We start from the raw sequence: 25652 nt of genomic DNA on the forward strand, positions 1-25652 counted from the left end.
ATATATAAAAAAAAAAAAAAAAAAAGCCAATCGTAGTTACAGCATGTGTGCATTTCATGCTTCATGCCTAAATCAGCAAAAACACAAAACGTGTGTTTGTCTGCAGTTACAAAAACTCCACTAGAAACCTTTTAGATTGAAGTTACTTCACAAAAAACATGGAATCATACATTAATTACATTTTTCTGTATTTTGTGGTTTAATTTAATATCCTGACCTCATCGTTATCTTTTTCTGTCAAACACGAATTCCTCCTCTACCTCAAATAAACAGGCGAAATAGTTTTGGAGAGCCACAGTATGATGATTGTACCTAACATAAAGTCACAACCACCCCTCATGACTCGTCCATGTTCTGTTCACTTTGCTTCACAGCAGAAATAACCAGAGGATCAGCGTTTTTGCCCTCCTGGTGTACGTGTGGGCTGAAGTATGGGAAGAGCTCATCGCCGAACGAGCAGCCGGTGAAGGTGTAGATGTGCGACTCATCCGTCACGTTGTAGAAAGAGACGAGGCCTTCGTCGTAGTCCACAAACAGCCCCACCTTCTGGGGTTTGTCTTTGAGGGAGAGCCGGAGGGGGGGCGCCACCAGAGCGGCGTACTTATCGTCCTCGTAATGAACGGTCACCCAGTAACCGTCGTCCGGGCTCAGTGACAGCTTCCCCTTGCGGTTTGCGTCGCCTCTCGCTACGCCGAGATCCCACCCGGTCTTGTTGCTGACCTCCACCTCCCAGTACGACTTCCCAGAGTTCAAGTTGTTGAGCCCGAGGACGCTGCCAAACATGTCAAACCTCTCCGGGGCTTCATCCACTTCCTGCTGTTTCTCTCCGTCTTTGACTTCCTTCCCGTCAAGAGACAGATTAAGGCGTTGGTGTGCCGTGTTTGGATCCAGCTTTATGTCCACTGTGGATACAAACTCAGTAAATATATGATCGAAATAAAAACTGCATTGTTCTCCATTGTTGCTGGAAAGAAGCTGAAAATATCACACACCTGCAAACTTTGGGACTCTCTTCAGTTCTGCAAAATGAATAGGAAAGCTTTAGATCGATTAGATGGCCTTGTTAGTTTTTAACTTTTACCACCAACGAGTGAAGGCTCACCAGTGGAGGTCAGCTTCTCCAGCTCCTGCTGGATTCGCTCCGTCATTATTGCTGTGGATTTCCTCATCGTCCCAAAAGAGACGGATGTGTCCAACTCTATCTCCGCCCAGTCTTTGATGTCTTCCAGATCTTGAAGAGGAGGATAACTCTGGAGACAGAAAGACAAATCTGATCCATCAACAGGAAGTTCTGCCTTGAGTGGACGTTGTTTGAGTGAAATCTCGTCTCACCTGCAGGAATTGGATGTGATCCTCGAGTGCAGAAATGCCTTCCAGCTCAGAGATGGTCGTCTTGAAGCGTCTGATCTCCGTTTCCAAATCCTTCATCAGGTTTTCTGCCTCTTTCTCCAGAACTTGCCTCCGGTCTATCAGCGGCTGATGAACTTTCGCCCGAGCTTGCTCCACAATTGCAATAATGGCTTCGAATACGGCATCAATATCCCACCACTCATTGTCCAGCTGATCCTGAACACGCAAAAAAAAAAAAAATCTAAACTGCACATCTGTAGAGCAACATTTCCTGCATCTGTCATGGTGTTTGTAAAGACTGTAATAAATCCAGGAACTGTGATGATTGCAGCTTACCTTGCAGTCCTGAAGAGATTTCCTGACCTCAGCCAGCTGTGTTTCCCTCTTCTTAATTTTTTCTTCTAATTCAGTCTTTGCATTTTCCAGTTTAACCTGCGGTGAACAAAAAAAAAAAGAAAGTCACTTCTCCAACTTCAAACTTTCATCTTTCAGTTCCACATGAAAACACAATGACCTTTTCATTCCTGAAGTAAATCAGCCCTACAAGGATATTTTAGAAGTTCAGCACTGTCAGAGCATCACTCAAAATTTAAAGGGACATGCAAAAGTCAGTGCACCTTCTTCTTCTCCCATTCATCCTCAGTGGAGACGACTTCCTCCGGACTGTCGTCCATACAGCGAACACAAATGCATCTCTGCTGCTTCCTGCTGTACAGCTCCAGGGGGCGTCCGTGCTTCAGACAGGCTCTGTCATCCAAGTTCTTCACAGGCTCCACTAACTTGTGGCCCTTCAGCCTTTCGGTCGAAGAGTGATTCTCCAGGTGAGCCGAACAGTACGAAGCAAGACAGACAAGGCAGGACTTCTTAGCCTTCAGCTTCTGCTGTGTGCAAACATCACAGGCTACCTCACCGTCCTTCCCAGTGTAAGCATCCTCATTTTCCTCTTCTTTGTTTTTCAGCTTTTCTTGCTCGACAATTTCTCTCAGGACGATGTTGACCGCCGGAGGTTTTCTTTGAAGCTCCTTGCATAGGGGACACACCATGTCAGTATGAGTAAAGCTAAAGGTCAAACACTTCTTGCAGAAGGAGTGGCCACAGTGTGTGGTGACGGGGTCGTTAAATATGTCCAAGCAGATGGAGCATTTGAGATGCTTCTCCATGGAGAAGGTCTCTCTGGTTGATGAAGCAGCCAATGTCATGTTAACCTAAAGAGGAGCGACAATAAAACGTTCGGTCAGTAAAGCAGACACCTGGCCTTGACTCACACTTTGCCACACACAACGCTTCCTCACGTCCAATGATGTCCTTGTAAAGCTTCTCATATCAGTGCTATGAATGGATATGCAGACGACACCCAACTATACCTGTCGGTTTCCACCACAGTCTGTCTCTGACATTTCCAAATGGAGGAACCTTCAGCTAAACTTCTTCAAGCCTGAAATCATCAACTCTGCCGTCAAACCCCCGTCTTTGTCTCGTCATGTTTGGTTCTCCTCTCAGCTCATTCTTTCAACATTCATGAAGCGCCTGGCTTCTGGAATCACTGCAGATAATACAGTCACAATCCAGGCTGTTCTCGTGCGTGTCTGTGTGTGTGAGACACTAACCAACACATGCTATTAAACTGGGAGGCAAACTAAATTGTGACGATACACACCACCTTTCTGACAGATTACAGACAGGGTTAACTACACATCCTGCACCCACAGCTCAAACACAGTCAAACCACAGAGCTGTGTGAGCAGCCCAGCCCTTCTCCTCCTCCTCTGCTACTTTAACCTAACCCAGCAGCACCGTTGAGAGGATCATCTGCCGGTTGGCCACAATGTGGTGTACCAGCAGCGTTCTCGAGAAAAGGAAGGACATGGTTGATCAAAGAGGTTTGAAGAACTCCTAAACTTGCTGGCTGTCCACACAGAAAGCCTAAACCAGTAAAGAGATACTGAACTTGCCATTTTTTATCTATGCACATTTATTTATACTTGTCAGGGTTTCAATATTTCACCATGATTTGCTTTTTCTCGTCTTGATTTGTCTTTTTTCTGTCATTGTTTCTGAGTTATACCTACGATGGCAAATTAAACAGCCTTAGTTGCTAAATTTATGCTATAAATCCTGGCTTAACAATTTACCACTGGACATATGAGAAACACTCCCAGGCCATAAATGAGGCAGACAAAGTGATGAAAAAGTTGTCTGAAGTCAAAATGACGACCACTAATTCACTTTCAAAAGAAGCCGAATCAAAATCTACACAAATGAAGAAAATGTAGATTATAGTCACCTTTTAGTTATTGAGGTGCTCCTTATCTCACAGGTTTCTGTCTCTCAGTCTGTCAGCTCTGATCTGCTGTGTGTGTTTCTGTCTTTTGGGACCGCCTCCCTCTGTTAAGTTTCATTTCTGTTTGAGAGCCCAGCCGTGAGTTTCCTCCATCCAAAGGTGACATGCAAACAAGCTGGCTCTTCCTATGTGAGTTCATTTGCCGCAGGGCGTGTTGGATATTGAACAAGTTCACGCAGATCAAGCATTTTTCTGAAACACGAGTTGACTATTCATGTTGTGCAACACTATTTGTTGCTCAATCTGCTGCATTTTGACTTGTAGACTGAGGGTGAAACCTAACAGGAAGTTTCGATGCCAGTTTCTGAAGAATAAACACTGTCCTCTGGGAATATGAGAGTAATGAGTATGTTAGCCACTAAAAAGGAAAGGACATTTTATTCATTCATCCATTAAAAAAACTAAACTTCAAATGCTTAACCATAGAAACACTGTAAAAACACTACACTTAAAATAAGTGACTCATCCAATCAGGTATAAATTACATTCATACAACAAATACTATGTCTTAATCCAGATTAAATTGTGTGTTTAAATTTAGCGAGCTTCAGTACCTACATGTTGGTGGCTCAATCAAAAAAACGATGAAACTGACGTGTAAAAATGTCGTGTCATATTTTTAGGACTGCAGTGAGAAGTAATTGCTCCTTTGTTTATCTGGCAGGCCAGGAAACATCCCCAAACGACCCACAGTTACATATAAACTCAGAAACCAAAACTGTTACACATATTTAGAGTTTGTGTGACAATCTCTAGTTTTTATGGTAAACAAAGATGAGAGGCTGCTGGCTGCAGTTTTATACTCTAGACAGCTGTGCAGTTCACAGTAATAAATTAATGTTATCAATATTATACTAAACACACACTCCAACTCCACAGTTCTGTTTGTGGATTTGAAAACCGTTTTGTTCCACTCTTGTCGAAGGTAAATATTCAGCTTCCCGTGAATCTTTAAGGTGTGGCAGTGTGCAGAAATCTCTGTGGACAGAAGAGCGATTCAGAGGATCAGTGGTTGTTGTGAGGTGTTTGGTGTCGCACAACGGTGAAGGAGGGATTCATGTGTTGTGATGCAGACCTGCAGGAAGTGGAGGTTGTCTTCCGTCTGCAAAAGCTTCTCCAGCTCAGCCTTTTTCTGCTGAAGCTCAGAGATTTCTTCCTCCAGCTGTTTGATCAGATCTTTATTTGGCTTCCACGCCTCCTTTGAATTTTCTCCACCGCTGTCTGCAGACAGCTTGATTTTCTCGAGCTTGCTCAGTCTCTCTTGAATTGTTTGTTGAAGCTTGTTCTTTCTCCGATTGACTTTAACCTGCAAAAGAGACAATGACGAAGTGACACGTGCGTAACATGAAACCGACACTCATGTCATGGCTGCTTTGTTCTTGTATTGGTGTGTCAAAGAAACATTTTCAACGCTGACCACGCCCTGATCTCTGAGGCCATTCAGATTCTGGTCCTGCCAGCTGATGCAAAACAGGCCTTCAACACACAAACAGGAAAGCTTTATTGTATTTCCTCTTCAAAGCTGCCATGCATTTGTTTTGTTTTGGGGAACGAAAGTATCTGTGTGTAAGTGTGACATGAAATTTTGGTCAGGCCAGCGGTTTTTGCTTAGGTTTCTCACAATTAGTAACAGATGTTGTGTAAACCTTGTTGCTTGCTGTCGTACAAATGACGACGATATATTTCAACCAGAAATATGCACAAGCAGATATAACACAACATTTTGGGGAAAAACAAACCGTGAAGAGGTTTCCAGTATTCTCTCTCTTTTCGGAGATCGTGCTAAACTTGAATGTTTTTAGATGCTTTTGCTTTATAGTAAAACTTAAGTAAAAAGTGAGAAAGCCAAAACTTCTGTTTTCATCAGATTTTACCTTTTTCTTTGAAGCTTCTTTGCTAATGGGAATGATGTGATGCCCTCGGTGTTCCGCCTGGGCACACAGAGCACAAATGCACGTTTGGTCACTCCTGCAGAACTTGTCCAGCTGCCGCCCGTGCAGTCTGCACACAGAGTCCTCCAGGTTCTTCACCACATTGATCAAAAGATGGCGCCCAAGCTCTTCGCTCTGATAATGTGGCTCCAGGTGAGCGTTGCAGTAGGAGGCCAGGCACACCAGGCATGACATGACTGCTCGGCTCCTGGCCGGGCAGAAATCACAGGGAACCTCTCCGGCTTTAATAGGTGACGTTGCATCCTTAGTCTGTGTGGCGGGGTCTGTTCTGAGCTGCGGCCTGGTGGGGAAGATGGCCTTGCAGAGGGGGCACTGGCAGACCGGATGGATCCTCCAGTGTTCTCCTATACAGAAGAGGCAGAAGCTGTGTCCGCAGGGGAGGGAAACAGGGCTGGTGAACTCATCCAGACAGATGCAGCACTTTGGAGGCGCCGACATTCGATCCAAAGTCTGTCTTTGTCCGTGCATGTGTGTGCACGTACATGGAAGTAATCAAGAATTTATTCCGCTGAATAGTTAAATCTGTGGGGAAAAAAAAAATAAATTATATTCGCTGTAGTTACAGTTAACACATTTAGGGCCGAGGAATTTGAGTGATGACGTTTGTTTTGTAATAACACGTCCTCACAGCAGCCCAAGGCGTCAACACAACTGCCTATAACTTTCATTTTTACAGCAGCTTAATGCCTGTGAGGGGTCAAATATTTCTTAATTAAGGACAGGACAGTGTTTGAATTTTAAAACAGGAGCCGTCACAGAACAAGCCAAAAGGATCCTCAAACAATACATCACCTGTACATTTCTACACACTAAACACATGCAGATTGTCACCGAGGTCAAATCAGCAGTCATTCACTTACAGTGTGTGGCAATAAATGAGTGGAGAGGAGTTGGTGAAATTGGTGCAATGATGTGTGTGCGGCTGAATACACCCAGTCTTTTCCATAAAGATTCTTTCATTTTCATTATTAAACTCATTTCCCACCAAATAATATGATATATTCCTCCCATAATTTAAAACAGGTGGAACGAAGAAGAGTCAGTACCTGAGGCTGATTGAGAAAAGTGCTGTGAACCATATAAGGTTACACTTTAAGAGAGTAGATAAACGTTTGTTGACCCATTAAAGAAGGAAAATAGTTTGATACAGCAGTCCAATATATGTAGACAGATAACGTGAGATAGAGTCATGTGGTAATAAAAAAATACTAACCATTCTCTAACAAATCAAAAGTTACTGCTCTAAATTCAAGAATGATTCAAGGTGGCCTGTTGATCCGACAGGTGTCAGAAATCTGTACAATTTCAAAGCAAGCATCTACAGTATTTACAGTCTGAACATCCTGAGAGGCTGAAGTTCCTTTTATTAATTTATAAATTACATGAATCATAAAACAATGTAAACAAACTCCTGTGAGTCTGCGTACAGTTTGATAAAAGTCTGCTGAAAGAATCAAAACTTTACTTCGCCATTCAAATGAAAGCAGAAAACCTCATACCTTCCTTGCTTGCTCTTCCTGACGCTCAAACAGTGTTGAGTTACGCTGTCTGTATTGTGTTCCTCCTCTAAATAGCTGTAGACACACCTACCCCTGCTGGACTTCCTGGACGGTCATAAACACATACAGAACTGATAACACAAGAGGCAACACGTCTCCAAAAAAAGGACAAAAGCATTAAATATGTTTGTCACCTTGTGCAAATTTTATTCCTGTGAGTAGAGTAAATAATTATCCATCGAAACATTAAAATCAGAGAAATGCAGTGTAATGAAGGCACTGCAAAATAATTTATGATACACAGTAAATGATTAAAGATTGACCTGATTATTGTTTATTGCAACAAGTGTAATCTGAGCGGATGCAAATGATGAAACGTGAACTGTTCACCCCTGAAAATCAGCCAAGATTTCCCTCATGTCCTTAAACCTTTCCAAGGCGCAGACGAGGTTAGAGATAGATAAGACAAACCTCAAATCCAACACAGAAGTCACTGAGCATTATTCCCAAGAGAAACTGTGTCCTCGGTGCAAGAACGAAGTAATACTGGACTCGTGAAGCTAACATTAGCTTCATTAGCCAATGAAATGTGAAAGCGAGTCAGAATTTTAGCTTGCACTTTTTAAAAGATTCATTGTAAATTTGATTATTTCAGCATACGCTGATTTGATTCATTTGTTCAGATTTGTATTTTGGTGGACCTCACTGAGATTTAGCTCTCCTTTCTGTTCCGTTTCCTTTTTTTTAAGAGAGTACATAAGAGAAAAGAGAGACGCTCGGTCCGTCATGGACCTGATGACCAGGGGCTCTGATTTCTTTGCCCTGCTCTGCAGATAGAAGTACGGGAACAGTTTCTCTGTGAATGTCTCTCTGGTGAAAGAGTGAATGTGCAGTTTCTCGTCCACGTCATAGAAAGAGACTCTTCCTTCGTCGTAGTCTAAATAAATTCCGATGTTTCTCGGCCTGGGACAAAGGTGGAGGACTTTGTAACCTGTGCATTGGATTTGATAGTTGAAACCCCTCTTTCCTATGGCAAAGAAACCGTTTTCCTTTTTCACAGCGACCTGCCCTGTTCTGTCCACGCTTTCTTTGGCAACACCAACATCCCAGTTGTTTCTCAGGCCCACTTGGACTTCCCAGTAGTGTCGTCCAGAGGTGAAGCCCTTCACCCCCAAAATCATGGGGCGTTCGAACCTGTCCAGGTCAAACAAGGGGGAGCACCCGGGCTTGTACTTCAGACGTGACTCAAAATCGTTCACCGCAAGACCGCAGCCGGCGGTGTTTTTGTCAAAGGTCACTGACTCTGAAAAAAAAAAAGAAAAATAAAAAAGGATTTTAGCTAAAACTGTAATTTATTCAGTGTAATCTGCAGCATAAATAAAATAGCTGTAATCTCACCTTTGTATTGTCTCATCCTGGTCAGTTCTGTGAGAAGCAGAAACTCAGTGAAGAGACAGTCTTTATTGTAAACACACTGAGTAACTGTGAGTGTGTGTACTTACCTTTGTTAGTCAGAGTTTTCAGTTCTGCCGTAAAAACCTGCACAAGATGAGACATGGCTCTCCGGACGGTCTGCACACACAGGTCGGAGTAGACGCTGGTCTGAGTCCAGTCCCTGGTGCCTGACAGGGTGTCTAAGGCCTTTAAAGTCTGAAATGACTCAAACACATGACCATGAGTGACACTGTGCTATATTTACTTTTCAACAGCCAGCCGCACAGGAGTCGACCTGGAGAAGTTGGAGGTGGTCGTCTTTGTGCGACAGCTCCTCCAGCGCCGAGAGTTTTCTCTGCAGCTCTGCGATTTCCTCCCGCAGCTCTCGAGTCACCTCTCCGTCTTTGTTCTGTGATTTTTGGAGCTTTCTCTGTATGTTCGAGTTCATCTTGGTTTGCACGTCTTGTACTTGATTCAACAGAGCGTCGAAGAGCTTCTCGCCGTCATCGATCTCTTTCTGCGCCTTCACCTGTTATTATAAAATCATATCATCAGCGCAAGTTGATGTTGAAATGTAAAATCCTGCGAGTGCTCGGTTTTCCTAAATACTCACTCTTTTTGTTTCAGATGCAGCTGTAAATTCCTCGATCTTTGCATTTCTCTGCTCAATCATCATTTTGACCTTTGTCATTTTGGCTTCAATATTTACCTACAGATGTGGTTAAAGCAGTCGATCCATCATTTGAGGTTCAGTTGACAGTACGCTCTGTCATTTAACAAAATAAACTCCAAATAAAAAGAGAGCTCTTACTTTGTGGAGTTGGGCTTCTTCCTCCACACACACTGTGTCGTGGCCTTTGTGGTCCATCTTGCTGCACAGCAGGCAGATACACACCTGCTCGTCTCGGCAGAAGAGCTCCAGGATCTTCTCGTGCTTCACGCACAGCCTCTCCTCCAGGTTTTCCACCGGATCGATCAGTTTGTGTCTCATGAGGGAGGGAACTCTGTGGTGAGGCTCCAGATGGGCTTCGCAGTACGACGTCAGACACACCAGACACGACTTCTCAGCCTTGAACTTCAATTCTGTGCACACGTCGCACTTCACCTGCCCCGGCACATCAACGGTTTCAGGCGTCTCCACTTTCCTCTTCTTGATCTGGAAAGAAATCTCCTCGATGACAGTGTTTGTGGAAATCTCGGGCCTTGAGTAGAACCTTTTATTGCAGGCTGGACATTGGCAGAGCTCGCTGTTGTCCCACTGCGTGCTCAGGCACATCTTACAGAAGTTGTGTCCACACGGTGTCGTGACTGGATCGCTGAAGATGTTCAGACAGAGTGAACACTGCAAATGATCCTTCGGCAACGAGGCGAGGATGCTGTGTGATGACATTATGGGATTTCTGCAGGAGAAAGTATGATTTAAGTGATTTATTCAGTTCAGTTTCTGGTGTTTCACACAACAGCATGCTTTCGATTTAAACTAAAAAGTTAGATAAGTCTTAAGAACTAAAAATATTTTCAGTTTCCAGTGTGATTACTGACACACCCTATGAGTCACTCTCATGTGAATGAGCTTGCACATCTTATTCCTGTATCACATTCTCTAAAATGTATTTAGAAAAGAAAGATAAATGAATGTCTCACCTGTCTCTGGGGAGGTCTGTGAAATCCAAAGGCCGAAGCTTTTGTCCACATGAAGGAATGCTCTGTAACTAAAGCACTGCAAACTATCCAAACTATCCAGAGCTCCTGTCTTCAATGAAAAGAGACCGGAGAGTGTTGAGACTCCGGGGAAGCCCCAGTCACCTCGGTGGGTGTGGCCAAGTGGCATAATATCACTGAAAGGAAATGTACACAACAAATGAAACAAACAAAACAAGATAGAAAACCAAAGCACAAGCAGACAGCATAACCAAAAATGTGGTTAGCAGCCGCATGAATCTCCACAACAAAATACTAAACAAAATCATAGGAAGCCAAAACAATGAATGAAAGAAAAAATAACTGATAACCAAATCGAATTAAGATTTACAAACAAAAGTAAAGCAATACACAACAAACAAAGGCAGAATAGAATAAAATAATAACAAAAACAAACTGCACTCAGTACCAACCAAATAATGCACAGTATGAACATAAATGGTTAAAATCATACTAGAACTAAAATAAATCGACTCAACCCCACAATTGGGAGGCTGACACACACACACACACACACACACAGGCTGTACATGTGGAGGCTGCAGGGCAGAGCCCATCAGGCAGACATGCCGTTTATCCAAACAGCTAAAGTCAAACTTCAGCGGTGCAGCTGCTGCATGCCTACCTGGAGCCGGTGGGCTGGTGTAAACAGGAAGCGGGGCGACCGGAAGTGGGCGTGACCAAAAGCCCAAGAGTGGCACCGCCTCTTTTTTTTTTTTTTTTTATAGCCATGCTGTGATTGGGCCAGAGGCAACAACACAACAGATCCAACCACACACACACTGAGTCACTCTCATCTTTTTCCTGCATCACATTCTGAAAATGGATTTATAACATCCTCAGCTGGCTCTGAGTTCACAGTCACACTGTTTGTCTTTATTTTTGATGCATTGTGCGTTTGAAAGAATTGCAGGTCAATGCAAATGGCTGTAGCACAAACTTTTTATTGACAATTGTATCAGTATTTTCATCAATCCCTCAGCAAAAAAACAAAATCAAAAAACAAGTAAACATCCAGCTATTCCTTGAACAAATGCATTTCAGAAATTAGAAGTGTGACGACTGTTTCCCCCAGAAACAAGGAAGCGGTCGTCACACTTCACAGTTTCCCTTCACAGCTTTCTTTCTTTCTGCTAAGCTGCTGCCCGATGTCTCATATCTAACTGTGAGAAAACTACAACGCAAACAATACAGCAGCTTCATCCATTCACATTCAGGTGAACATTGTTATATACACAAATCATAAAACACTGGGCTTGGGTCAGTTTTCACTTTGACCTGAACATTTTCAGGGTTGTTCTTGCTGCCATATCTGTCTTTAGTTTTGCTTGATGAGGGTTTTTTCATTCAGAGGACAGATCGCGATGGTGTCGGAGGCTTTGTCGCAGCAGTACAGGTAGAAAAAGGGCAAAATCTTCTCTGTGAATTTGTCTTTGAGCGTGTAAATATGGGTCCGAGCCCTGACGTCGTAAAACGAGACCTGCCCCTCCTCGTAGTCCACATAGACCCCCACTCGCTTGGGCTTGGGGTCGAGCAGAAGCAGTAAGGGTGGAGATGTCGACACGCGGTACCCCTGGCCTTTCTTCATGGCCAGCGCCCAGTAGCCTTGGGTGGTGCTCACAGCGATCCGGCCCTTCCTGTTGACAGAAGCTCTAGCTACCCCCAGGTACCAGTCATCCTTGTCCCCCACCTGTACTTCCCAGTAATGCCTCCCCGAGGTGAAGCCGTCGCGGCCCAGGACGATGACCACGGTGTCAAAGCGGTCAGGGTGGTCTGGAAGGTCCTGCCACGCTCCCAGATGTCTCACCTGATGTCTGTCCTGAGAAAGCTGAAGCCACGGGTTGGCTGTGTCGGGGTCCAGAGTGACGTCCACTGCACAAACAAAAACCAACAACAAGGAGTTACTTTGTCGGGGAACATAAATGGACTTGGAGCGAAAAAAGGGAAAGGGAAAAGTTTACCTGAATACTTTGCAATTTTTTGGAGCTCTGTGAAAAACAAAGGACGAATTTCTCTTTTTAGCTCCTTTGAAGAAGCTAACAAATAATGTGAAAGTCAAAGAAAAAGAAAGCCTACCGCTCTCAGCCAACTTGTCAATCATTTCATTTAACGTTGCCTCCAGTTTGGACACAGATCTCCTGATCATACCCACACACATCTCAGTGGGAACACTGGTCCCAGTCCAGTCTTTAACGTATGGAGGAACGCTCAGGGCCGGGAAGCTCTAAAGGGAGATAAAGTCAAAAGCATTTATTAGGAAGCAGAAAGCAGTTACTGATCAAATTGGCATATCGAAACTGTGATGCAAATGATCAAGTCCTTTCTAAACTAAGAGTATAAGATTATATCAAAGTTTCATGGATGATTGATAAGCTTTATTTAAAAAAGGTGGTTTAAATTTCATTACAGCACAGAACAGGAGGGGGCGCTGTTGTTGCAGCACAAAAAATGTAAAAGCTTTGGAAGCAGAATGTGAAAAAATCTATTTCCCATTTCCTTAGAGAGGCACCTGCTGAACTTCCAAATCCAAATCTGTATTCAAATTAAAAGGGCTCCTCACCTTTAGGAAATGAATGTGATCAGTTCGAGCCACATTTTCCAGATCTGTATTCCTCCTCTTCAGTTCCAGGATTTCCTTTTCCAGCTCGGCGATGAGGCCTTCGGCCCACCTCTCCATCTGCCTCTGCTTCTCCTCGATGGCCAAAAGCAGCTCGGCCTGAGTCCTCTGGATGGAGCGCACCAGCTCTGTGAAGACCTGCACGCTTTCGTCCTTCTCTTTCTGAGCACTGGCCTGAAAAACATACAAATCTGTGCCGAGTATTTGTGAAGGTGAACTCAAATCTCTGATGCCATCCGTCGTGTGACGGCAGGACTCACTTTGTTGAGCTGTAGAGAGTGCTTCATCTCCTCCACCTTCTTCACTCTGTCCTGGATCATCTGCTGGACGTCTATTTCTGTCTTCTTCAGCTGTGCCTGGACGACATTGTTTCTCATGAGACTAATGACTAATGACAGTAACTTCCCTGATGAGAGCTGCTCTGCCTCTCAGAGACATTTGTCCAACCTCTTGGACTGTATCGTCTTACCTTTTTGTCCATCCATTCCCTCTCCACGGGGACGGTGTAGTGCGCCCTGTGGTCCGTCTCGGTACACAGGACGCACACGCAGGTCTGATCCTTCTTGCAGAAAAGCTCCAGGAGCCTTTCGTGCTTTGGACACATCCTGTCCTCCATGTTGGCGACGGGCTCCATCAGCTTGTGCTTGGTGAACCTGGCGGCGTGAGCTTTGAGGTGCTCCTCGCAGAAGGTGGTCAGGCACACCAGGCAGGATTTGACGGCTTTGGGCCTGCCCTCCCCGAGGCAGACGTCACACAGCACCTCCTCCCAGGAGGACTGGGTGAGCGAGGAAGAAAGAGGCAAAGGTACGGATTGGGGAGGTGAAGAAGAAGAAGAAGGGATTTGAGGCGAAGGTGGAGGTGATGTTTGGGGCAGCGGAGGTGGTTGGACCTGGGAGGACAGTGGTGAGGTTCTAGGTACGAACACAGGAGGGATTAATGGAGGTAAGTCCTCCTGTGCTGGCTTCCTGTCTTCTGGTTTTTGCTTTGAGGCGTCTTTCTTCTTCTTCTTCTTCTCCTCCTCTTGATTCTGCTTCAGGTCCTCCAGAAGCTGCTGCTTCTGGTCTTTCTCCAAAAGCCTCTGCTCATCCTCCTTCTTCTTCCTGTCCATCGTCCACTTCTTTTCTTTCCCCTCGTTGTCGCCTTTGCCAGCCTTCCCTTCCAGACCTCTGACCCTAATCTCCTTGAACTGTTCTGCAATTTCTCTCAGCACCGTGTTGACGCTGATATCAGGCCTTTTGTGGAAGGACTTCTTACACATAGGACACTGGTACAAAGGGCTGGTCTTCCAGTATCCCAGGATGCAGCTCTGGCAGAAATTGTGCCCGCAGGGGATTGACACTGGGTTGGTGAAGACGTCGAGACAGATGGAGCAGTGCACCTGCTCCTCAGAGAGGTTCCCAGTGGCGGCCATTCCTGCACGGCGGAGAGGCAGCGTCATTTTCAGCTAAAGCAACCAGCCTCTGAACGGAGCATCAAACCTGCTGTGATATCGAGGTCGCTATAGTTAGATGATGGACTTTATTTGGGGTCATTTGCATGCAGATCTCCAAAGCATGATGGGATAAATGGATTTTTGATGATTCAAGATGACGATTTGTTTGAAATTCAATAAACCTTTCTTTGATCATTTTTCAAATTAGGATATTGCTAAATATATTAAAATACTTATCAACATAGTTTATGTTCAAAGGAATATCAGGAACTAACAATATACATATAGCATATATATTTATACGCACATAGAGAGAGAGAGAGAGAGAGAGAGAGAGAGATGAAGAGAAGGCTCTCTGCCTGAAGCCAAAGTATTCATGGCAGATCAGATTAAAATCTTTCCAAAAATAATGGGCAGGTCTGTGATCTGTCTTTTGATTGCTTCCATGTTCTAAACAACAGCCTGGGATATTTTAAGATGCAATCACCTTATGTCTTATCCTAACATTTATTTGAATCTTTACAAACACTCCCTGCAAAAGAGGTGACAACTCTTATTCAGGAAAACGCTTTAAAAAAACAACAACAACACAACAACACAACAACAGATCACACGTCGGTTCACAGAGAAAGCAGATGTTAAAAGTAAAGAAATTAAAGTGCAGGCGAGGTGAGGAGAGACAGGACAGGCAGAAATATGGGGAGACTCACCAGAGAGCAGCTGCCTTGAGACTGCAGTTCACTGACACATGAGACCGGCTTTAACCGCACTAACACACACCTCAGACCCAAAATATACCCCCCTCCCCCCCGTCCTTTTACCCCAGATACAAATTTATACCCCCCTGGTCTCGGCCCTCAAAGCTCCAGGAGGAATAACTTTTACCTCTCAGACAGTAACAGTGAGAGGAGGAGAGGAAGAACAATACACTGCAGTGCGTCACGGAGTGTGTTGTGTTCATTCAGGCCTGGCTGCAGTCGTACCTGTTAAAGACCAAATCCAAATTTAACTTTAATCTTTCAACTCCTCTCACAAAGATCAATATTTGTTGTTGTTTCAGATATTCGTTATCTAATTTTGTTTTGACTTATTAATTATTAAAAAATTAGTTAAAATGCAACAAGCAGGCAGCACATTTTCAGATAGTTTGATAAAAGAAGGCAATTATGTGACGCTGAGGGGGAACTATAGAAATATTTCACCCGGTTTGTCTCATTCACATTACATATACTTATTTGTTGAATTATTAATTCAGACATATTGATTAGTGCAGCCATAACAATACTAACTAAACAACCGGGTCTTTATTGGCCTTTTGGGAAATAAACCCTTTGGATAAGAATGAGATAAACAATAACTTTTTTTTTAACTGATCATCTTTATTGGACAAGTTAAGAAAGATTGTACAAAAGCAAGCATTTAATATAGTAAAAATACAGTGTAATACAGCTTCATGTCCCTGAAATGATCAGAGATCCACATCAAGTTTTTTTTTTTTTAATGCCCTTTGCTATTGAATACAACCACAAAAAAAAAAAAAAAAAATCCAACTCATTTGGTTCCCTAGTCAAACCTAAACTTTGACATTATATTTACATCTATGTACATAATTTCTTTTATCTGTAAAGTCTCCTAAGCCTGACAGAAAAGAGAAAGTGCAGAGCTACAACTTCACTCAAACGTAACAATCTCCTCAAAATGGCGGCTAACATCCTTCACAATTATTTGTTCTACTCCCTCAGGTTTCCCCTCCTTGTGATGGTGATTTTCTTCAAAGGTGAACAAACATATTTCTTTGTCATATATGTTCAGTTCAAGTAAAACCTGCATGTATGATAACGTTTTGTAATGAGTAGTGTCGGTACATAAACAAGTTATTTCTGGATTTCAAATCGTTTGGAGTAAAGTGCTTTACAAATGGACAGAAACTTTAGATCAAAAACTTCAGTATGTATCACACCATGTGCTCTACAGGTGTAGCTTCATGCTCCCTGAGCTTTCAGCTGTTTTTAATGGGGGTTATAACTAGAGGAGAATTGTTCTTGCCCTCCTGAACGAGGCAGGGACTGAAGATCGGGTACAAGCTCTCATTGAAGGAATCAGAAAAAGTGTAGAGATGCTGACGGGCCTTCACGTCGTAGAAAGAAATCTGGCCTCCTTCGTAATCCAGGAAGATTCCCACTTTACTGGGTTGGGAAGAAAGCATGAGAGGCAGGCGTGACGATGCCAGAGCCTTCACCTCCCCGTTCTTCAGCCACAGACACCAGTATCCCCCCTCGGGATTCAGCTTGATCTCACCCTTGCGGCGAGCCGAAGCACGGGCCACGCCGAGCGTCCAGGCCGTCTTGCGGCTCATGTCCACCTCCCAGTAGTGACGCCCGGAGACGAGACCCTCTCGACCCAGGACGAAGAGGGCGGGGCTGAAGCGCTTAGGCCCCTCAGTGTGTGAGATCTTGCGCTCTTCGTACCTCACCTGGCGACCGTCGTCAGACACGACCAGGTGCCTCTGGGCCGTGGCGGGGTCCATAATCACCTCACCTGGACACAACAGTTAGTTTCACCACCACAACAATAATGACGTTTCTCTGCTGGTTACAGAAGGGAAAGAGACCCAGGGACAATTTCATCATAGCAATAAAATATGTCCCTATTACAGTTCGTTCTTTAATTTCAGATCACTTGATTACGTTATTTTGATGATGATGTCACCGAGAAGGAAATAGGGCAAACCATTATATGGTTAAAAGTCTTATTGTTCTGAATTATTGGGGAATTATAAAGGAAAATGTATGACAAGATGAAAGCAAAAGTAATCATTCAAAAAGAAATGTTCCCTTCAGGGAAAATTAAAGACACAAAGGGTTTCAAGGTTGAGGTAATAAATAAACTGGAGAAATTGCAACATCTGGTGGACAAAGAGGAAAACTGATGATTTGGAGACCTCACATCTAAAGGAGTGCAAACCTTTAATATAAAAGCTAAAAACACTAACACTTTACTCACTTGCATAGTTTTGCACCTTTCGCAGTTCTGAAAGAGAGACAGAGGGAGAGACAATGTAAGCAAGTCATTCAGCAAAAGAGTCAAAGTCACAGCAGATGGCACGTGTGGGTGGTAAACATGTCGCTCTAATCCTGAGCTGTCAAGGCTCGGGACACGCGGCGCTGTCACTCAGCTCTCGACTGCTGCCCCTCCGCTGATTCCAAGCACCATAAACACCATCTCCATCTGCCCAGCCATCTTGTATGTGTGAAAGTGTGAGCGCGCCGGGCAGCTTGGTGCAATGATGAGTCACTTTTCTATTTCAAAGTGCTCGTGCGGTGACCTGCAGATCCCCCTCGATTTGGATTCCACACAGGAAGTGTGGTTGGCGAGAGAGGATGGATGCAACTGTAACTGTGCACAGCTGAGTCACGCAGAAAGTAAATGCTGTAGAAAACCACTGGGGTTTTTTTTAGACTAGTATTTTAAAGGATTGCCAAATCAGAGGCATTTCCAGTATTTTGTCCAGCCCTGTGTATCATGTGTTTCAGTTTGTATTGGAAAGATGCACAGTCACTAAACACAGTGAATGTGTAACTTTTACACCACTGTGCTTCATCATAACAGACTGAGAAACTGACCTTGGCTGTCTGCCCTTACCTTTCCCATACAGTCTTTTAAGCTCCTCCTGGAACTTGTCCATGAGGCCGCTGACAGATGAGCGGATGGTTCCCAGGTAGAGGTCAGTGTTGATGCTGACTGCCGACCAATCATTGGGCTCTAGAGGAGGCGACAGTGTCCCAATATTCTACAGGAAACAGGAGAAGAAGGTTACACGAGGTACCATGAAATGAAAATTTAATGACCCCTTAGGGAAAATAAAGCCTTTGCTGTGACAGGACCACACAAGGCTGCCAAGGAATGAAATGGAACAATGTTCAGTACTGCCAGGATGACAAAAGTCTTGACAGAGCTCAGATTTATAAATTTGGAGTTGGTAAATTTAAATGCAGTGGTGCAAACATCAGCTCAGAGCACTCTGCACATTATTAGTCTGGCAGTAAAATCTCTGCAGGATTTTGTACAGATTAGCCAAAAGACACCAGGATGCCCACAGATACAGATATTTGTCAGTGTATTCTCAAAACGGTCGAGACCTTTTCTTCTTTTCCTCATCCCATCTGAAACAAAACGACCTCTGAATCAGCAGCCTCAAAGACGTCTTTCAACATTTTTATTTCCATAAGCAGTCCAAGATAAATGCACCAGAGGGGGCCTCCGTAACAGCTGGCTCTGTTTGTGGAGACTTTGATGTTGTGTCACAATATCAGAGCACAGCCGGTGAAGCCATGGACGCCCACTGTGCAATGATGAATAAATACTAGTTATTGATATATATTTTTTCCACCCACATTGTCAATAAATATTTAATTGGCGTAGATACAGAGTTCCATGACTGCAACATTAACAAAGCAGCTTACACTGCTGAGTCTTAGCGTCTTAACAAATTCAGCTTTCGCTCTGTCCCAAATGCATACTAATTTCCCTTTGAATATGTAGGCTACACATCGGAAAAAAAGGACTAATGAGGTAATGCCAGCACGCATCTTTAAAATTCTGTTTGAGCGCGGTTATGATCGAAAGTATTCATCATCTTAGAAGTGGAAGAGCCACATTAACAGCTGGAGAAAGGCGGGGAAAGAGGAATATTCAAATATGCAGCTCACTTACAGCACCATGTGTTATTTTGAAACAGCATTAATGGTCGTTACTGGAAAAAAAAAAAACAAAACAAACTCTGTCTTGTGTCATTTTGCTATCATATTGCATCTTAAAAAAGCTGTGTGTAATGTGAGTGAAGCTCTGATCACCTGAAGAAAGAGCACTTTGTCCTGGGTCTGTGCAAAGGCTTCCAGCTCGTTGCTCCTCCTCCTCAGCTGGCTCAGTTCGTTCTCCAAACCCCGAGCCACTTCCTGCGCGTGACGCTCCGCCTCACGTTGTCGGGTGTTGATCTGCTCCACCAGCTCCGCCTGACTCTGCTCCACCAGACGCTGCAGCTCAGCATACACCTGCCAGCTCTCCTCCAACTCCTTCTGAGCACCTGCCTGTAAAGATAGAGGACGTGGAGTGGGTGTGAAGGTGAACTCTTCCGCTCTTGAAGCTGCTGTGAGGGATGTGAAAGTTCAAGAAACTGTAGCTTAATTGGACTCAACAAGTCCAGATGAAAGTAGAAAATTGATGAATTACCTATTTAATTACTTTATATTTGGTAAAGAACTGCTTGTAGGAAATACATCAAAGCCTGTAAATCAGTTGTCTAACGTCCTCCGGAGCTGTAAGGTCTGAAAAATAACCCTGATGATCTCACAGTGATGTCATCAGGGTTATGTCAGCTTGACGTTTGCCAAGTGTGCTCTAGTAAGGCAATCCCATGAGTTGCCTCATGGGAAACGTAGGATCCTGCTTATCTAAACCACTGCCAGCACACTCACAGCACACAGCAAAATTTGCTTGTGGACTGAATTGTTTGGACAGTACACATGCTGATGTGGATGTTGTGTTATTCAACCTTCTGGTAACTTAACCTCTATTGTATTTGTACAAGTAGATCAGCTGTCACTGAGCAGGAAACCAGAAGTAGCACTGCCTGTTTATTATTTGACAAAATGCTTCTACCCTTAGCCTGATTACATTTTAACTCAACATTGAGGCAAACTTCAGGCAAAATCTTTTAAAACATCAATACAATGTCAATCGTTTTCACCTGTAAATAAAATCCTTTCATTTATACAAGCAAAAGCAGAGTAATATTTGATGTTTTGGGGAAGGCTTTAATGTCATGACGCTGTGGGTAAAAACAGGGTGTGGGAAGCTGAGGGTAAACGCCGCACTGGTTGCACCGGTTGGGCAGCCTCAGACATGGATCTGAGCAGGCGAGAAACTTCCCCAGAGCATGAGAGGTATGAGAGCGAGGTGTGGAAAGTCCTGCCAAAATGTGGTTAATATTCTTCAACAAAGACAGTTTTGCAGTAGGCCGCCAACCAGGATTACCTAAATTAAATTGTAATGAAGAGATTATCCCATCACTACTGAGATGCTGTGTCACGGCAGAGTACTTCTGAACAACATCCTGCTCAGGTTTTTATGAGCCTTCCTGGATCAGAGAGCTGCTTGAAGTGTAAATAAAGCTTTTGAGCTTCAGCGCACTAGAAGCGCCACTTTACAGAAGACTGGGCAAATATTTAACATGCAAAGCACAAGGGAAATAAGAGCAATATGGGAGGCGACTTAGGCAGAGAGAGAGGATTTACTCTAAACTGGAAGGCACGTCATCAAATGTGAATATATAAGAAAATGAATGTTGATGAGACCAGCGTAAATGCAGGTCAGTACTTAAATGCAAGATTAAGGCACAATCGAAACGGCACAAACTTAGACTGGACTTGGATTTCAAACTGTTGAAAATTGACACCAACACTTTCAGACTTGCTGTGTTTTTGTTACCCAGTTGCTGGAACTCTGATAAGTTACCCGTATGCACTGTAATCTAATCTTGATTCCCAGCAGTCTCACCTTGATGACCTTAATGGATTGTTTGATCTCCTCCAGCTTCTTGGTTCTCTCCTTGATCAAATGCTTCAGCTCCGATCTCTTCTTTCCCAGATTACTCTGAAAGAGATATTTCAAATCAATGTGGATTCATCCTAACACCATGACGGTCAGCTACTTTCAAGGCACGATAGAAAATCTTAAACATGCTCAACAACCCAGCTAAATGTCAAAAATCTGAATTATTTTTTCCTTCTTATTTCCATATACTAAGGCCAAAAGCTCACCATCTTCTTCTTCCACTCGTGGTCGGTGGAGACAATGTCATGTGATTTGTGAGAGGCATCTGCGCACGCTGTGCAGATGCAGATGTGGTCGGTGCGGCAGTAGGCCTCCAGAAGGCGATCGTGTTTCTTGCAGATTTTCTCCTCCAGGTGGAAAGTGGGTTCAATCAGGCGATGAGATGTCAAAGACTTTACCTGCATCAAAGGCACACAGACATAATTGAAAACAAACTCAGGACTCTGGAGTAAATCTGTCAGTGTTTTCCCTCCACAACTACCAACTCATCTAAACGGGTTCATCACGGTTTCAGTTCTACAAATGATTTCAAACGGTTTATGATTACATAATGTCTGATAATATTTGGCAGCCAAGACAGGCCAGCTGCACGGCCATAAACATTAAGATTTATTTTTTTAATGTAATATTAGTCTGTGCTATAAATTTGGTGGCATTCAGCATCTCAGCAAAAATAATAAATACTCAAATCCTTTGTTTGCATCACAAAACATAAATCTAATCTTAAAGAAAAGAACCCCCCTGTATATTATAATGAATTAAAAAACAAATGAAAATTGAGGAAAAGTTATTTCACATTTTAAATCTGTACTTGTATAACTGAGTAAAAGATGTCTGATTATTAAAAGTTGTTTTCATGCCGCTTTGTTTTACTTACTAAGTTTATTGGGAATATATAATAAAAATAATTCCCAAGGATTCCCAAGATGGAAAAAAAAAAAGGTGCTTATTATCTAAAACCAAGACTAGCTCCAAACTGACCTTTTTATGATGCCGTAGGTGGGTCTCACAGAACGACCCTGGGCAGTTCACACAAGACTTGTGTGCCTTTAACTTCCTCCCGATACAGGCGTCACAGGGAACCTCACCGGCCCGAGCGAACTCTCCGGTATCAAGTCCTGGAGAGCCGCTGCGGCCGGTATCAGAACTCAGATTCAGTGTGGACCCCACCAAGGCCGTCCCTGTGTCCACACCAGCACCTCCAGCCGTCATCAGCCCCTGAAACTGGGAAGATATTTCGGCCAGGACCCTGTTGACACTCATCTCTGGTTTTTTGGAGTAGGTCTTCTTGCACATGGGGCAGGAGAACTTCTTGCTGTGGTTCCAGTAGCCCTGCAAACAGGCCTTGCAGAAGCTGTGGCCACAGGGAGTGGAGACGGGCTCCACGAACACCTCAAGACAGATGGAGCAGCTGAACTGGTCCTCCGAGAGGACCCGGCCTTTTGGAGAGCTTACGCCTGGATTAGGGAGGAAAGAGGCAGATGGAGAGAAATTATGCAGATTACATCCACAAGTCTTTGGCAAAGTTGCCAAATTAAGTATGATGTATCTATAATTACTAAATCACACATTTGGGTTTATTAACCTGGAACACAACAACAGAAATAATCCAAGAGCGTCGTTCACACCTCTTATGTATGAGGTATAAAGGCCATTGTGTCAGTCATTCAAATGTGAATTACTCTGAAACTTTCAAATGTTTATATTTGATTAAAACAGACTTGTTAAAGTGTGCACAGCTGCGTAGACCTGCCATTATGTGTTGATGTTGGATGAGAGCCTTGTGAGGTTTACCACATTGGCGTCATGCTGTTATGTTTTAAAAATAGATTGATTAACGCACTGACTGACACACCCTCCAAAACTGCTTGGGTCACCCATGTTCAATAACTCCTGGTACCTTTGCCTCTGTGAGAGAGACAGATGAAGGGTAACTTTTTTATTTTACAGAGAGAAAACGAAATGTGGTTTCTGTTAAGTTAACCTTGTCTGACCACAGGGTCAGAGGTCAGCCTGTACATGGCTCCTGTTAATGATTTGAAAGAGCTGAAATTCTTATATAAACAACCTGTAAAAATATTTAACATGTGCATGGGTGTGTTTTGGTAAGATCATATTCAAATGATTTATTGTGCTTGAATGCTATTAACATTATTAAAACTAAGGAAATTTATATTATTTTATTAAAACATCAGTTATTTTGATGTTTATGCGTGTTTTATTTTTCACAAAATCGATACCAGTAATAGATACTTGCCAGTAAGGATGGGTAACAAAAGGAAGCACACAAGTGCACACAAGGACGTGATTCACTAGGGTTAGGGTTAGCACTAAGCACTAAGACATCTTGTGATTAAGGTTGGAGAAGCTGTTACACTCATTACATTCAGATTAAATCAGTAACACAAAGGAAATAAAAAAAAAGGTAGAGGAAAAGAAAATCACGTTTTTAATCCAGGATTCATGAAGGTTTTTCACATATTCAACAGCAGAGAACACAGACAGGAAGTGTCTTTAATGGCTTCCCTTTGTCTTGTGCTGGGTGACAAACTATCTAAGGAATGTAGAAACTCTGGACTTTCTACTTCAATGCACCTTCCACAGGTAAAAAAAAAAAAAAGCCCTAACTGGAAATTTCTCCTGTACCAGCAACAACAAACAAACAATCACTGCATCCCAGATTTAACTCCATGTGCTTACAGTGGTGTAGACTGTCACATTTGTCTAATATAAGAAGCACAGACAAATTAACTAGACAAAATGTAAATACACCAACCACTTTAGCATACATTTATGATCTTAATAACAAGAACAGCTATGCAAGAAACGTAAACTGCTGCAATCCAGTCACAAATGATTTCCGCTCTAACTGTTCTATCACATAAGACTCCAATATACTGCGTTGAATGTCATTTTACAATGGCTGCTGATAGCTCTTCAGTTGTTATGTATGGGACAGGCTGGGACAGAAAACTGGACTTTATAAGCATCACAAACCACAGCGTGACCAACAATGAACTGTAGAAGTGATCAGAAAGTCAGACTTACTCTGCATGTTTTCCTCTGACGTGGAGCAATGCAGTCCTCGTCTTCGTGCACTTTGGTATGACTCTGACAGGTGCTCAGGTTTTCTTCCTGGAACTTTCAGCGGCCCTCCCACTCTCATTGCGGCACACCCAAATTTGCACACATGCTCTCCGGTTGTTATCACACTTCTGACTTCTCTGGTTCTGCAGTGCAGATATGCAAGGCCCCAGTCCAAAGGGGCTTTGTTATGTTATCTCAATTTGAATAGGTGTGTCCCTGAAAAGACAGTCAAATAAATGACTGTTGGCCAAAGCTTAGGAAACTGGAAAACATTAACTGATTCCTGATGAAAGTAAGAAGAAGAAAGAAAAAAAAAAAAACAAAACAAAACTATGAACAGGCAAAACTAGAAACTTTCTGATGAACTTACAGTGGGATTGCTGCTTCTGCACACACTGATTCTAAACTGGTTTGGATTAGTAAGAAAAAGCAACTGAAGTGTGATTATTAGATGCAAAAAGAGCTGATGAAAGCAAATTGTAGTGTAAGCAGTTAAAAAGACTTAAATGAGTCGTATTGTTGAAGTACACAGAGAGGAACCAAGCTGCATTACCAAACTAATTAGGGTTAGAATTAACTTGTACAATTTTTTTATTTTTCAGGAATGTGCAATGACAATAAAGAATGTATCTAATTATCCGTGGAGATTGTGGAGAAAGTTAAACAATGCATGGCATTCAAAGTGCTGCCTGTGAAGTTGCATTTTGTGAAGGTGAGGTTGTCAGTCCTGGCCTTTCCCTGGCTCTCCTCATAATCCACAAAAACCTCCGTCCTCTGAGGGGGAGACAACATTAAAGGGGAATGGATTTTGCATTCTCTCCTGCAGAAACCTGCAGTGGCAGGGTCGATGATGGTGTCCTCTGTAAGAATAGAGGAGATGTGAGAATAAACTACAGCCCAGAATATTTTACGTATGACATTCTGGGCTAAACTGAAATTACTGCTCTTTCTTTTCAGCTGAATCTGAATAAAAATCACGTGGAAACATCCAACCAAGAAGTTAGAAGGAAGAAAACGCTGTACCTCCTTGAGCTAAAAGGACAGAACATAATTACCATGAAGATAAATGTTGGAGTTCAATGATAAATGACTAAATGATTAAATGATCAGCGATCCCTCTATTTATCAACTCACCTGCAGTGAGTCAGCAATCATCTTTGCTGACAACATAGTTTATCACTCTTTTTATGTATTTTCATCCAATTTAAGAGAAGCCGAGTTCATAAATTGCTTCAGTACTTTTTAACCTCTCTTATTAACACACCTGGGCAGATGGAGGCTAAAGACTCAAAGATGGAAGAAAAAAGACATCTCACACCTGCAGCAGTGAATTTATGGATGGATAGCTGTGACTTACAGGTGGTCCAACGCTTTTTGATTTCCAGGTTGTGCAGGAACTTCTGGGCTTGAAATCTTGCATGATGTTTGTGCTGGTTGTGGTCTTGCAGCGGAATCATGGCTCCCCACAAACAGCCGAGGCTTCCGGACTGCTGCTGGACTCGGAGCTGGGTTTTCTCCTCCTGGATATGTGAGTAGGATGACACACGTCTGTTTTCATGACTGACGCGCTGCTGAATTTCAGCTAACTCTGTTTATCGACGTGTGCGGCTAAAGTGCTAGCATCGAA

At 43.2% G+C, this 25652-nt stretch overlaps 3 protein-coding genes across 5 annotated transcripts; all 3 read right to left on the reverse strand.

Annotated features, from left to right (window-relative positions):
• Positions 1 to 26: 26 nt before the first annotated feature.
• LOC115058730 (E3 ubiquitin-protein ligase TRIM21-like) lies at positions 27 to 4641 on the reverse strand. Of its 3 annotated transcripts, XM_029526204.1 has the most exons (8): positions 3635 to 4641; positions 2715 to 2893; positions 1968 to 2555; positions 1687 to 1782; positions 1333 to 1566; positions 1103 to 1250; positions 993 to 1019; positions 337 to 902 (listed from the first exon to the last, which is right to left on the reverse strand). In XM_029526204.1, the coding sequence occupies exons 2-8, from the start codon at positions 2745 to 2747 to the stop codon at positions 337 to 339; spliced, it is 1692 nt and encodes a 563-aa protein (XP_029382064.1). In that variant the 5' UTR covers positions 2748 to 2893; positions 3635 to 4641. The 3 variants fall into 3 exon arrangements, with proteins under 3 accessions (XP_029382065.1, XP_029382064.1, XP_029382066.1); XM_029526205.1 differs by lacking the exon at positions 3635 to 4641 and having other exon boundaries at positions 27 to 902; positions 2715 to 3603; XM_029526206.1 differs by lacking the exon at positions 2715 to 2893.
• Positions 4642 to 7324: 2683 nt separating this feature from the next.
• On the reverse strand, positions 7325 to 10668 carry LOC115058728 (E3 ubiquitin-protein ligase TRIM39-like). The gene is made up of 7 exons (XM_029526203.1): positions 10221 to 10668; positions 9388 to 9976; positions 9190 to 9285; positions 8872 to 9105; positions 8645 to 8792; positions 8541 to 8567; positions 7325 to 8445 (listed from the first exon to the last, which is right to left on the reverse strand). The coding sequence occupies exons 2-7, from the start codon at positions 9964 to 9966 to the stop codon at positions 7814 to 7816; spliced, it is 1716 nt and encodes a 571-aa protein (XP_029382063.1). The 5' UTR covers positions 9967 to 9976; positions 10221 to 10668; the 3' UTR covers positions 7325 to 7813.
• Positions 10669 to 11339: 671 nt separating this feature from the next.
• Positions 11340 to 24057, reverse strand: LOC115059257 (uncharacterized). Its single transcript, XM_029526920.1, has 14 exons — positions 23987 to 24057; positions 21920 to 22395; positions 21145 to 21336; positions 20882 to 20977; positions 19180 to 19413; positions 17969 to 18116; positions 17330 to 17356; positions 16331 to 16864; positions 13364 to 14307; positions 13155 to 13250; positions 12838 to 13068; positions 12354 to 12501; positions 12239 to 12265; positions 11340 to 12149 (listed from the first exon to the last, which is right to left on the reverse strand). Exons 1-14 carry the CDS (start codon positions 23991 to 23993, stop codon positions 11596 to 11598), a joined length of 3714 nt encoding a protein of 1237 aa, XP_029382780.1. The 5' UTR covers positions 23994 to 24057; the 3' UTR covers positions 11340 to 11595.
• Between the last annotated feature and the right edge of the window lie 1595 nt (positions 24058 to 25652).

The sequence above is a fragment of the Echeneis naucrates genome, chromosome 18 (assembly GCF_900963305.1).
Source record: "Echeneis naucrates chromosome 18, fEcheNa1.1, whole genome shotgun sequence".
NCBI lineage: Eukaryota > Metazoa > Chordata > Actinopteri > Carangiformes > Echeneidae > Echeneis > Echeneis naucrates.